The sequence below is a fragment of the Sipha flava genome, unplaced genomic scaffold (genome assembly GCF_003268045.1).
Source record: "Sipha flava isolate LNK unplaced genomic scaffold, YSA_version1 247_pilon_pilon, whole genome shotgun sequence".
Classification (NCBI taxonomy): Eukaryota; Metazoa; Arthropoda; class Insecta; order Hemiptera; family Aphididae; genus Sipha; species Sipha flava.
The window spans coordinates 88,876-103,723 of record NW_020272895.1 but is presented as its reverse complement, the minus strand read 5'-3'; the positions used below and the strand labels follow the sequence as shown (position 1 = coordinate 103,723).

The 14,848-nt window shown below is 31.5% G+C and overlaps 2 protein-coding genes across 3 annotated transcripts; both read right to left on the bottom strand.

Annotated features, from left to right (window-relative positions):
* Window positions 1-927: 927 nt before the first annotated feature.
* LOC112684269 (zinc finger BED domain-containing protein 5-like) lies at window positions 928-1,353 on the bottom strand. Its single transcript, XM_025555696.1, has one exon. The coding sequence runs from the start codon at window positions 1,351-1,353 to the stop codon at window positions 928-930; it is 426 nt and encodes a 141-aa protein (XP_025411481.1).
* Window positions 1,354-2,856: 1,503 nt separating this feature from the next.
* Window positions 2,857-14,848, bottom strand: LOC112684240 (UDP-glucuronosyltransferase 2A3-like). 2 transcript variants are annotated; one of them, XM_025555642.1, is made up of 6 exons: window positions 14,536-14,848; window positions 12,677-12,937; window positions 11,004-11,561; window positions 9,885-10,110; window positions 4,956-5,175; window positions 2,857-3,669 (listed from the first exon to the last, which is right to left on the bottom strand). In XM_025555642.1, exons 1-6 carry the CDS (start codon window positions 14,677-14,679, stop codon window positions 3,393-3,395), a joined length of 1,686 nt encoding a protein of 561 aa, XP_025411427.1. In that variant the 5' UTR covers window positions 14,680-14,848; the 3' UTR covers window positions 2,857-3,392. The 2 variants fall into 2 exon arrangements, with proteins under 2 accessions (XP_025411427.1, XP_025411428.1); XM_025555643.1 differs by having other exon boundaries at window positions 2,858-3,669; window positions 12,677-12,950; window positions 14,536-14,625.

Genomic DNA, 14,848 nt, shown 5'->3' with positions numbered 1-14,848 from the left:
ACTTCAGTTATAAACAAAGAAAACGTACTATCTTGTTCGGTAAACGAATATTTCATTTAAATAAATAAATCATAAATATATTATTACAGAATGTGTTATAATACTCGAAGGATTTTTTAAATTACATTGTATAATAAGAATTTAAAAACTAGTGCATTGTAAATGGAATTCGGGGGAAAAAATAAACAAATATCTTCAATCAAAAATATATTTAAAATATTAAAAGTATACACTAATAGAAATAACTAAATGAATATGTCCTAAGTCAACTAACTACTATTAACACGTATGTGTCATTATGTCACAAATAAACAGTGTTGTGATTAGATAAAAAAAAAATTATCTAGATATAGATAGATACTGTAGAAATTGAATTTATCTAGATATAGATAGATAAAATAATTTTTATCCAGATATTTATATAAGGTATCTACGTTTTCATCCGTTTGTAGGCGAACTCTTTTGGTCTTGGGTAATAATTGTATTATGTAACGATCCATTTCAAAATATAAAATATTTCACCAATAAAATAAAATTGAAAGTTATAGACAAAATTATGAAAAATACGAAGACAGTCTGACGAATAACACTGAACACGTTGAGGATGAGTGCGCTGCGTATAGTACATACAAGTTTTTAATAAATAACAGACGTTTCACGCCTAATATTTATTTTGTTGTACAATAATATTATGTAGACCAGCGGTTCCCAATTAGTATGAAGCCACGGACCCCTTTTTTGTAAATACTTACCTTCAATTTTATTTAATTATGAAAATGAGAAATAAATTGGTACGATTTATTTTCAATATGATTTAATTTTTAATTTTGTAAACATTTTCGTAATATAGTACAAACAAACTTTCTCATAAAAAAAAAAATAATAATAATAATATATTTATAAAAAAAATTATTTGATTAACCACCTTCAAACTTTATGAGACAAGTGAAATCTTTCTTTTTTGTTCATAATTTCGTCTAAGTCCGGCTGCATGCTTGAAATTTTAACTCTTAAATCAGCGTCAATATTAAGTCTATTACGAAATTTGTTTTTCATGTAACAGTAGGTAGAAAAAGCTTGTTCACATCTATATGTTTTGCAAAAGGGGATCAAATGTCTTAAAGCTTTCTCAGCCAGTTGCTTTTGATCATTTTGAACAATTAACCAAAAATCAATTAGTTTTTTATCGTTGAAAATATTTTTCATCGTTCCATTTGTAACCAAATCAATTAACTCATCTTGTTCCTGTTCAGAGAGATTTTTTATTTTTTCAATATCACAGGAAAATGGATTTCTTATCCATGTATTATTTGGGTCAGGTTGATGAAAATATTTTCTTAATATTTTGGTCATGCTCAACAAGTGTTCAGATATTTCACTCTTTACCTCCTGTGATAGACATTCACACGAAGATTCCAAAAAAGCTTGTAATGTCGGAAAGTTACCGAAAGAGTTATTTTCAACACGTAATGCCTAAATTTCAAACTTTTTAATAGTTGCTTCGATTTTATCCTCAACGTGAAAAACATCAACATAAATTCCTTGTAAACTCAAATTTAGTGTATTCAAGTATTCGAACACATCAGCCAAGTAAGCTATGTATAAAAAAGGACACACGGCACTAATTGCTGACCAGTAATGACTGAGACTGCTAACTAATACTAATGTTGATCATTTACTTTAAATTATATGTCCGAAATATATTATATTGGTTAATGGAAAGAAAATAATCAGTATGGTTTCACGTTTTGAATTATAGTAATAATAGTGTAATATTGAAGATAATAATGATATTTATTTCTATGAAATTGATTATCTATTTTTTTTCGCAATAATCGGGTTTCAATAGTCCAAAAATACTTGGAATATCATATTACTACAAAGATAATAATTTCACTAAAATAAAATAAAAATAGCACTACAGAACAACACAACCGTGGACCCCCTAAAATCAACACGCGGACCCCTGGGGGTCCACGGACCACCAATTGGGAACCGCTGATGTAGACACATCAAAGTACGAATTTATAGAATTGAAGTCCGGTAATAACAATTATTTAGAACACATGATTACATGAACAATGGACATAATTAATATATAAATATTAAATTTAAAGCGGTCGAATGATGATGGAAAACGATCAATTTGTGTGTAGGTACAGCGTAATGCGTATTATAATATTGCTATTTTCTTATCGAAAATTATTTCTGTATTTTAGTATTTATAAACCACTTATGGCGCAGCTGGAATAATGACCAGTTTAGACCTATGGTGCGTTATCTCTGGTTCTAATATTTTTGTAAATGCTCTTTCCGCGTTTGTAATACCACAGAACAATAGTAATACGGGTATAAGACTTCCCCGTATGGGCCATACTATGAATAAATGACAAAAATAATTCTCATCTCCCATGCACATTATGTAGGTATATATGTCTATACATAATAAATTGTCATTGTTCACAATTAATAATAAATGCTATGTAAAACTATTTTAGAACCAATTTTTGCAAGTAAATATACAAATGAAATTTCTTATTTAGTTATTTATTTTATATTGAATGATAAAATTGGAGATAAGTTATTACTAATGATTAGGTACAGATTTTATCAATTATCTAGATAAATTTATCTAGGTGGCTATGATTTTTATCTAGATGAAAATAAGATGACAATTTTATTTTTTATCTAGATAAGATAACGATATGAAGTTTTTATCTAGATATCATATCTAGATAAATTTATCTAAAGCACAACACTGGATAGGAGATATAAAATATTTTAAATCAGACGATCGATACATAATATTTTTAATAACTAAAAATAAAAAACGTCAATTATCTGCGTATGAAAATATATACATATTATTAATTAATTTAAAATAATTTTGTGAGGAAAATAAAATAGATAAATTAATAATCAATAAACTAGGTCAATCAGAAAATCTTGATGGAGATAAAATTAGGTCAATGTTACGATATATTTAACAACACCAGTGAAAACATTGAAATATTCACTGACAGACCAAAGCATAGACGCAATTAGGGGGAGGCTGGAGGAGCTTCTCAAAAACATTCAAAGCTTCCTCCCCCAAAAAACCACGCAGAACTTTATATTATTATATTGATAAATAAAAAAAAAAAGAATTGATTACTAACTTGAGAAAATTAAATTTTTAAGTTTTACTTACCTTCTAATAAGCACATTTTTTATGGGGGGTGAAGGACAGAAAAAAAGTTACCGAGAGGCAGTGATTGAAAAATATATAGGAATGACTGAAGCCCACCAAAATCGTTTGCTCTAATTGCGCCTACGGTCCTAAGTCTGTACAAGCGGGAAGGAATATGTGCGCGCAAACGAGTGTTTGGCACTAGAAATAATCTGTGCGCAAACTAGCTGTAATTTTGAGTAAACGTGTGCCTAACGGTGGCCAGTGTTTTGGCGACGACGCGGTGCAAGAAGTACGACAGCGACGCGACCACCGCGGTGACCACCGCGAGTAGGTCGACCGGGAAGTACTGATACCAAACGGTGTTCACGGCCTGCGACTTCAGGTGGTGGGCGCCGTCGTGCCGCAGCACGTATTCCGTCCAGTAGGCCACCGTCTCCTGAGGACTGACCGGACGGTCGTGGAAACGGCGCGACAAGTCCACCGCGTTTTCCTTGAACCTGAAACGAAAACATAATCAACGTTGCTTTTATTTTTTTTTTTCGATCGCATCGAGCAGAATCAGGACGGATTCGACCTTTCGATAATCTACAATCGTGGTTTTTTAGTCATTGCGAATGCGTTTAGCGTAATCGTTTCAACGAATTTTTTTCGATATATTTCCGTTGTGTAAAATGTAGTCATGAGAAAAAAAATAAAACAAACGAAACTTCTAGGTCAGGTGAGATTTCACGTTCTGCCGGGTGAACGATGGGTAAACGATGTACCATTGCTCTCGAAAAATACGGTTCTTAGCGAATGAAGACGGATGGATTAATTTATATTCCTAAAAATGGTCAACGGAGCAGTAAGATCAAATTTCTCAATATGATATATTGAACTGAAGTTCTAACTTTCGCTGAAAATAAACAACTAAAATTTGAGAAAATAGATAATTTTATGTGCCCATAAACAGCACGATTTACATATTTCGAAAAAATGAATTACCGGTACATACTAAGTATATCAAGAAACATAATGCCATGTTTATTATTTATAGGATAGCAACTAAATAAATAATATTCTTTAATGGATATTCTTTGAAACGATATGCTCATACGTTTATAAAATATTTTGCGAATTTCCTTTTCATTTTTTTTTTTTGTGCAAAGAAAATCTTATGAAAAATCTTGTACAAATAACAAATTAAAAATTCTAAAATGTATAATTATAAAATTTAATGGAATTTTGTGATTTTTATCATTTTCTTTTAAATTTTAAACTTTAGGGCTTGCATTTTTTTTTAACTGTCTATAAATACCTCAACAAATATTTTGAAAGTTATACCATCTATAGCCAATGGTGTTACACAAGAACTCCGTGAAAATGTTATGTCTCTACAATTATTATTTTTTTAGTTACGATGAAAACGAAAATTCGATTTTTTCAAAAATCTATATGCTGTACATTTTGTTGATTTTCTTATATCTTTTTGTTGATTTTTAGCAATTAGATTGATTCAAATAATGTTTTTTATTTCTTATTATAATCAAAAATTTATCTAAATATGCAAAGTTCAAGTTGACAATATTTCATGACTTAGAGCCTATTTTTATGATACTATAATTTTTATTTTACTGAAACTGATCGTTGAAACTATCGACTATTGAGCCCTCTTCACCTTACACGCGGTCCATAGACAAATATTTTTCCCAGGCTCTCTTCCCTCCCCCCCCCCCCCCCCCCCCCCGTTTTCATAATAATATAGGTGTAATCACGTAAGGCAATAAAGAGCGTTTCGACTTACCGGTGATCGTTGAGTATCCGCTTGATCTTGCCCACAAACTCTTCTTTCGTAAAATTATTGTAATCCACAAATAGGCCGGTGCCCCAATGTTTGAATAGTTCCAGGTTTCTTGGCTGATCGAAAAATATAGGTAAGCCGAGCACCGGAATGCCCGCGCTAATCGCTTCGATGACGCCCGAATTTCCGCCGTGAGTGATGAACAATTTTACATTCGGGTGTCCTGTCGATAAGATTAGTCAAATCAAACGTCGATTAAAACGAAAAACGTTGGAACACACACATGCGCTAGCGACACAATTATGTTTTGTTATTGTATTCTTGAGGATGGTGCGCGTGTTCATTAATTTCGTACCGACGTAACATACAAATATAATCTAATAATATGTTCACGTACGTTAAACATGTATGCTGTGTAATTCGTTTAAGTGGATAAATAGGAAAAAATCTAACTAGAAAACTATTATTTTAATATTATTTGATCTCAAAGAGAACAATACGCATTACGATCTAAGGACTAATCAAACAGTACATTATAATATTAACGTGTGTACGTATTTCTGTATACACGCGTGTGCACTCCAATACAATTTTACGTATCATACAACACATAATGGATTGGAGCCTGCAGAGATACTAGATGCGCCATTAAAATGTATTAAAAAATTGATAGACTTTATACACGATTGAACGCTGTTATTTGATAACCCTTTTTCCATCCCTTAATGTTCTAACCATAAGAACATTTACCGGTACAACATTTTCTATTTATGTGTTATTTATGGCCTTGAAAAACTTTTATTTGAAACTTGTTCTTTTATCTCATTAATTTTATGCTCACGTAAAATCTACCCTACTATTTTTATTTTACTTTTAAAACAAACACACACAATCGCACACAAATACACGTTATTTATTATTATGTGTATTATAATTTCAAACTTTTTAAACTCCATCGAAAATTATTGTTAATTTTTTTTTAAATTCGTAAAAGAAATCCAATGTCTAATCAGATTAATTGCGTTTATTATTAAAATTTCGATTAAGCTGATAAAAAATCAATTTGGTAAACCATTTTAATAGTTTTGATTATTGTCCAGCAAAATGTATTATTTAAGAGGACAATGACTTGAGTCAGCTGCAATGATGTAGCGGATAAAGCGAACTTACAAAGTATTTGGATAACTACTTCAGTATATTTAAATTAAGGATGGAAAATGTTTTTGATTTTTTCGTTTTAGTTTTTGCTTAACGCTTTTAAACGTTATTTTTCTAAATTTTTTCCAAATAACGTTTTTGGTAATTTTGTTTTTTTTTATATATTCTTATTTCTTATACCTAACTTATAATAGTTACAATGAATTTTCAATATACTAAATTTAGGAATGCACTTAAGTTATAATTAATTATTCTTAATATTTAAAATTTAAATTTCAAATCAAAATTATAATTTATATTTTATATGAAAATAATAAAATTCAAAATTTTAAATTAAAACGTTTTTAAAAAGTGCATTAATGAAGTGTAAATAAAGACGTAAAGTAAAACACTATTTCAGATTTCTATAAAGTCATTGTTACGATTAACTAAAATAACCAGTATGATAATGAGTAGGTATAATAAATTATAAAACAAAATCAATTCCTAATCAACTGTTAAAATGAATAGATAATAATATAATCATATTATAATTGAAGCGGCAACTATGTTATAGATTACACTATGATCCATGACCGTCGTCGTGAAAATAATAGAATTTTACCGTCAATACTGCAATGTGTATGTGCCATGTGGACTATAATTAATTATTGTGCTATGCTATTAATATATTTTGTCAGCAATCAAGGTTTATAAATAATAAAGGTTGCCTCATTTAAAAATTATCAAATTATAGGAGTGGGGGAAACCACACCATGACGTCAGCTGAAGTTCATGTCTGTTTATTGGCTTTCAGTTGCAGTGTGCTTGTTATGACTCCTGATTTTCATTGGCGAAACTAAACACTTTTATTAGGTCAGGCCAAATGAAAAATATAAAAAGTATTATTACGTAAAATTAACTATTATTTCCTATAACATAATTATAAAAACCGTCAAATGTCTAAATTAAACAATAACTAATAAGACTTATTATTCGAATACATAGAATAGACTTATTATGTTCTATTATAATCCTTATTTATACCAATTTCACCTATATACTATATTATATTATGGTATTATATGAAACGTACAAATTTATACATTTACATGTATAAATATATTATTTATAATGCCTAAATAATTATTAAAATATATAATTTATACATATTTTTAGTAAGAATTAAGTCAGGCTAACTTAAGGCTGACTGGCCTGACCCGTAGTTTCACCTATGTTGATTTTTGTAATAATATCTAACGTTTTATTTAATCCACGATTATTATTGAAATAATTGAATAATTTAAGACATGACTACTTAATTGTCAAAACCCAAAGGTGGGTCATGTTGTACTGTAGCAACATGCATTAATTATGCTAGCAAGGTGAAGCGAGATGGAAATACTAATATATTATTTTATAGGTAATAATAATAATAATAAAATAATTTAATACAAATTAAGACAATAGTAATGAATTGTAATGATAAAATAGAAATGGTTCAAGGTGCAGTTGAGTACTTGGCAGGTTGGGTAGCTAAGATATTTAAACTCAAATTTCTAGAGCTTGGTTCTACAACAGAACAAAATTCAAAAAAATCTCCCACGAACATAATTATGAGATGCCGCTAATGAAAAATCATTTTTCTTATGGTGAATTATTTATTCTCAGTGATGAATTCAAAAATAATATTATTAGAATAGAAAGAATTTTTAATAAAATAACCAAATATAAAATTCCTGAAGGACAAGGAGTTGTAAAAAAGTGACCAAAAAAATTTCCAATAGAAATGCCTGAAAAATATTATCTTGTTGTATAAAATTATGTTAAGCAAAGAATTCTCATACGAATGAAGCATTTAAACTACCACGGTGTCTTAATTAATAAAAAAAGAAATGCTAAATTGAATCTACAACGACTGGAAAAACTTAAAAGACTTATGACATAATTTAATAATCATTATTTATTGATATTTTTGTATATATTATCATATTTTATTTCTGTGACAATAATTTAATTAATAAACCATAGTTCCATAATTTTTATTCCATTTTTTTAAATCTGTCTAAAATAATATATATATAAAAAAAAACAGCTAAAAATAATTAATGGTACCCAAGGACGTATTTGAGGAAGTGAAGGGGGCATTAGCCCTCCCATGGCTCATATTTTTTTTTAATATAATACATTGATTTATTTAAAAAATGTAATGTATAAATAATTAAGAATATAAATTATTATGATAGACTTATCATTATAATATGTTATCATTACAACAGAAACAAAAGCTGTAGATAAATGAACTGTAAATTATTTTTAAGTTTGTATTGAAGAAAAATTAGTTTCCCCCCATGACCATAACTCAAATACGCCATTGATGGTAACACGATAAATTCTCAAGTAGTAAAATACAATATTCAATTATACTACGTTGACATTAATAACTAGTGGTAAATCAATAAAATTTAGTAAAAAATTACAGCATAAAATATAAAAATACATATAATGCCTGATAGCATTTCGCTTTGCGCCGCCGCGTACCGTAAATTTTGTACTTCGGGTGACGTCAGTAAATAAGGAATGGTTCGGAGGAATCGTTTTGTTTACATGCTTATGAGGCAACCTTTTCGTTTTCGTTTTTTAATTGTTTTCGTTTTTCATTTTTTTTCGTTTAATAACGATTTTTAAAAACGTTTTCCATCCCTGATTTAAATATAGTTCTTTTAAATGTTCTATTTTCTGAGTAAGCGATGATAAATTTTAAAATGTTTATTTATTAATTTTTTTTTGTTTCATGTGTATCATACTATCAATTAGCTGACAGCGAGAATAAGATTGAGGCAATTTCCTCAATTATGACCATCACACATTTGTAAATCAGAAAATATATCTATGAAAATATTGTAGATAAAAAGAAAATGAATATTAAAAAGTAAATATAAATAATACAATTGATTATGATTAATATCAGATGAGGGTAAAATAAATTACCCTAGTAGTAATTTACAAATAATATAACGAATACATTAAAATTAAACTCTACGTTAGAAAAAAAAAGCATATTTTTATGAAATTATTCACAAGTTAACCAGAATAAAGTAATAGTTTAGGTATCTATGTTTGATTCATTTTTGGTGAAAAAAAAATTCCATACAAATTATTAATAAATTTTAACTGACTTCTCCCAATATTAGAATACATTTTTTTCTTACAAATATAGAAAATAACTGCAGTTCTATTTTAGTAAAATCTATATTTTTACAGATGAATAATTAGCACGTAACACCTATAAAGTATGAAAAATAAGGTTTAAAATGTTTAGCCGAAAGCATTCCAGTAGAAAGTTTTGTAACCTATACGAACGCGCCGTATCCTATTTGGAAAACATATGCGAACAAATTTCCGAATCAAAATATTCTTTGGTGTGTGTATTGCTCTTGCAAAACACGTCACTGCAGTTGAAGGAGTGTTACTTCTCTGCGAAATTTTTATTTAAATCGAGATTTTATCTACTGTTCAAGACCTATTAATTTTTTTCTTGATATTTTTTTCACTCGTTCAGTACTTATGTTTTCTCACGTATTGGCTTATAAATCAAGTGACACATCGTAAAACCTACACGATGGTTAAAAATTGTATTCGTATTCGTTATGAACAATATTATTCTTATGATCTACACGGCATCGGTATGGAGATTTGAATATAACGAAACTCTTTGACCGTTATCAGTTAATCGTGCCCCCAGGCATGATAGAGCGGCCACGGAAAACAATTAATAAAACAATGATATCTCACTTATGACGTCGTATTGAGGAAACCATTTTTTCGTCTTAACGTTTTTCGGTAAATTGATAGTCGACCGATCCGACTCAATCTTCCAGAGAATCTTTTGCGGTAATCCAGCAAAACCTTCTTTGATGCCGTTTTGTATATCGATTGGCATGTCTTCCATACGGACCACCGAACCCAAATTGAAATATATGACACCGTGCTCGGCACTGTCAATAAACTCTTGTAGGTCCTGAACATCACATTATAAATCATACAAATAATACTTAAAACGATTATGCAATTGCAAAATTGTATTTTTTTGCTTTTAATGAAACTTACATAATAACCTACCATCGTCACCGTTGTTAAAGACCTGTACCTTGAATGATAAATTGATAACAGTGATCTACCTATACCGAAATCCGATTAAATAATGATTTATATTTTTAATCAATTAATAGATGATCCAATAATAATAATATTTCGTTTAGATGTGCAAATGACTGTGTCGTATACGCCACGCAAAGGCTTGGCGTATAACAACACAAAACGAGGTATTATTGGTTATCGGACACTCAACTGTCAAACAAGCAAGTAAAGGAAAACTTAATAATTGACCCGGACGACTATCTTCTTAAGTGACAAAGAATACAATCTAGCACTGCTTAATAGGATAGTCGAAAAACAGGTTTTTTAAATTAAATTTAATATATGTGTTAGGTGATGATACAACAACTGTAACCTAATAAACTATATATTTGTAATCTTAATCAAGAAAAACCAAAAAATAATAATAATAAGTTCATCAGGAAGGTACTATGACAAAAGTCCAATGAAATCACCGTCCGGCAGTGGAAATATTCGTACCATTTAATTTACGGACACAGCGTTAAACGAATGTGCAATTCGAAAGACCGGGTGATCACGTCTCATTCGTTTCGCGAAAACTTGCAGGAAGGTTAGTAGGTAAGTTTTCGTTAACCGAATCACTGGACCGTTGTCTCGTCCTCGCGACAAACCGTTACCAAATGGTCCAACTACGTTCCGTTCACGAGTACCTCTACAAGCTAATTACACGTTGTACGGTTCGATTTTTTTTTTGTCCGTTCATTTTCGAACATTTAATTGGTTTTCTATTCTTACCGCGGGCAACGGTTTGAACGGTTTAAGGTGTATGCCTCCGATCTCTTTGAAGTTGGTAGCCAGCGGCTTGGCCATGTCAAAGCTGGAATGGGTGTTGAGGAACACCATGGACACATTGCGGAGCAGAGTCTCCGCGTCCGGGTGGCCAGGTCCAAAGTAACGGGCTCCCACGGCCGCGGCCCCGCGGTCCACGTACTTGAAGTACGCGTGCACAGTGACGTAGTTTACGAGGTTGCGCAGGCGCTGCAAGAACGTCTCGGGCCGTGGATACGGCGAGTTGAGCGTGGCCACGTACGACGGGTTGGACGGGCTGTCAAACGAGTCCTGGTACCACGTCAGCATCTGGCTGGACACGATGGCCACGTGCGGCACGCCCAACCGGCTGGCCAGGTACAGGTCGCATCGGGACCCCAGCAGTTCGGTGATGACCAAGTCGTAGCGGCGAGTGGAGAGCGCGTGGCGCAGCTGCGGGTCCTCGAACGTGGTGCGGCACGTCTGCTGTTGGACGGCGTTCAGGAACTCCAGGCACTCGATGGGCGGCCGGTACACGTTGATCACCTGTGGGGCAAACGCGTCCGGCGACGGCCCCGATCATTTACTCGTCCTGTGAAGCCGACGGCGCGCGGTACGTGATCCAGACGGTCGGGGGACCGCACGCTCGACGGTCGGTACGTCGGAAGAGGGAGACGTTCGCGAGACGAACGTACTGGTCCGTCGCAAACGTTTATCAAAACACCCCTTGTCGGGCGTCGTTTTTGGAAAATTATTTTGAGAAACTTAACGGTGAATTTCGGTAAAAAAAAGCACTATCATTTTTTGCGATTTAAACATAAATAATAAATTAACATACATTTATACAAACTACGTTTAATATATTTTCAATTGCGACAAGAAATTCACAGGTATAATTTGATAACTATTTACATAATTATCGGCATAGTAATAGGAAAAATTGAGTAGTTAATTAGTTAATAATTAACTGGTTAATTTATTATGTTTATTGTTGGAGAGTTTGAATAACAACATTATTTTAAACAAAGTTACGTAAAAATTCGTTATCGCAAGTATTGACGCGACAACATTTAAATTCTTATTTTACACGGCTGTTTATAAATTATAAAGAAATAAATTAAATTTGGTAACTGATAAAACACTGTTGAGAAGTTATTAAATGTGTTATTCATTGAAACGATGTATTTAAATGACTTTAATTGGTTGACTTTTGGAATACTACATTTATCAACATTTTTAAAACTTGGATTGTGTTTATTATTATATTCATAAATTATTGTGATGATTAAAGGGCTCTCGAATTAATTTTCCCAGGTCCTAAAAATTCTTAGGACGTATTATGGGAACGTATAATTTAAATTTGTTGAAATTTCAGTGAAAATTTCAATTTTTTGTTGTTGAAATTGTTCATTGAGTTGTGACAAAAAAATAAAATCAGTTTTATCGAAAACCGGTGTACAGTAAATGTAGTTGTTTTATTTTTACTTTTTGTGAGTATAAGTAATGTATTATTTTTTTATAAACGTTTAAGAAAAAAAATACTTAAGTTCAATTAAAAATTTCTTTCAAAATCATTTATAAAATATTACATGTACGGCGATAAATGGATAATTTGCAACTGTTTTAGATTTAAGAAAACATTTGAATAATTTTATTTTTACCGTTTCCCAAGGTGATGCCATCACTATCGGCATTGATTTGGATAGATCGATATGAGTATAATTCTCGTGTGGCGTTTTCCTCGGAAACGATGACACAATGGTAACTTTATGACCTCGATCAATCAGTACTTCGAGAACAGAGCTCATTAAATTCCAGTGACTGGTTCCAGGTATTGGAGTGATTGCTAAGATCTCCGAAGCATTGATTGTGTTCGTGTAGGCCAAGCCGAATAATAGCCGCATTAAACACTGCATGTTTATCTAAAATTGTGTTCTTAGGAATAAAAAATAAAACTTAATAAAATCATAAAGGGCCCCACACACGATCAGCTTTCTGTGCAGTTCATCTGCGTAAATAACCGAGCATAAATTGTACAGTTATCTGAACTGAAGGAGTTTAGGCTACTCGAAATTCTTTTCTCAGTTATATCTACCGTTTTCTCATTTTCTAGTTCAGTGTAGTACTGTAGTATGGAAATCGTTCGGTTATTACTGTGTACAGTTCGTGTTTTTAATGATGAATGACCGAAAAATAAAAGCAGCTGTGTGTTGTTTGCAAGCAGCTTTGCTGCTTGGAGAAAAAAATGAACACAAGAAAATACACATTAATCGCTGGAACAAGAATTGGTTTATACAAAGAAGTATTTTGTTCAGCGATTGCCATCTATTGAACGAATTGAAAAATGCGGAAATGGCCGATTTCAGAAATTAACTATGTATGGACGACAATGTTTTTCAAATACTCTTAAGTAAAGTTGGTCCCCTCATTCAAAAACAGAATACAGTAATGAGAGACACAATTTCTCCTCGTATGAGACTGATTGCCACGCTTTAAAAATTATATGACACGCGTGACACTCCTCACTACTAGAAAGACGAGACAAGATTGTATGAACTGTGTGATATCCTGAGCTAACTCCACAGTTTATCAGTTTAAAGTAGAAATTATACATAAATATAATAACAATAATAACAATATAATATAATAACAGGTCAAATACCTGAGTAAAAATCAATCAGAACTGCACAGTTACCTCAGTTAATCGCTCAGGCATGACGTCAAACGTGATAATTAAGTGCACAGTTAGATTAATCATGTACGGGGTCTTTAAAATATGGATCTCCGTAGATGGAAACTCTATAGAGCAAAGTTTAATGTTTTATTTTTTAATCGTCTAACAAATGTGTTGGTCTCTGTTGCGTCGGATGGTTTGTAGCATTTATGGAAATTCTGTTATTAACGACATTTTTTTTTCAATTTAACATCGAAATTAGTATAAAATATTAACTTAAATATTATCGTATAAAACAAACCGAAGTTCAACAAATATTGGAGTATAGCTGAAGAAATTAAATCTATACAGTTATAATTGTATTCATTTTAAATTTTATAAACGAATTTATCCGTTGGTATGAGTTTAATAGAATAAGATTTAAATCAATGACGAACGCATTTGTAGATTAGTGAAAAACTGTGAACTCTGCTCTTCCAAATTATGTCCATGGAGGTGATATATTTTTTAACAATTTTCAGGGGTATACATATTAATAATAAAAAACGATAAAACTCTATAAATTCAATAAAATAGCGTAAAAAAATATTGTAGGTGCATAATGTAACAGTTTAATGCTTATCTTGATGAAAAGCAATTTTTTTAATGTAAATATATCGTTTTTTTTTTTTTTTTTTTTTTTTTTTTAACGCAATATTTAAATATTTTCTACTAGCGATCGTGCCTTTACTTGACATTGAAAAACAATCACAGTACACGTAGTTATTTGTTTGCCAGAAGATAGGATATTATGAATAGGATGAAATTACAAACCTATAACGGATATTTTGTGTAGACAGAACTAACCTTTATGTATTTGCCAAGGATCGCGTCGTTTATTATTCGCACGTATTCCAGTCCACCGCCGGCCGTGTTCTCGTCGCGCACGCGTACGCCTGCAATACGATCACGCTCTGCACTGAACGCGTCTGGACACACGGCAACACTCATAGATTACGGTTGAATACTGAGCCCCCACCGCCGTGGATGAATTTCATATATTCGGCGATTTGCGTCAAAACGATGGCAAATGATTTGGGCGGATAATACACGTGTTTATCAATACGACTATTCGGAACCGAGACAAGTTAAACTAGTCGAGTTAAATAATTCAACGGTT

Coding starts and splice junctions, on each gene's coding strand:
- LOC112684269 (XM_025555696.1), bottom strand. CDS start 1,353: ATGACCAAAATATTAAGAAAATATTTTCATCAACCTGACCCAAATAAT.
- LOC112684240 (XM_025555642.1), bottom strand. CDS start 14,679: ATGAGTGTTGCCGTGTGTCCAGACGCGTTCAGTGCAGAGCGTGATCGT. Junction 12,938..14,535: donor TCCTTGGCAAATACATAAAG/GTTAGTTCTGTC, acceptor ACACAATTTTAG/ATAAACATGCAGTGTTTAAT. Junction 10,111..11,003: donor CGTTCAAACCGTTGCCCGCG/GTAAGAATAGAA, acceptor TGTGATGTTCAG/GACCTACAAGAGTTTATTGA.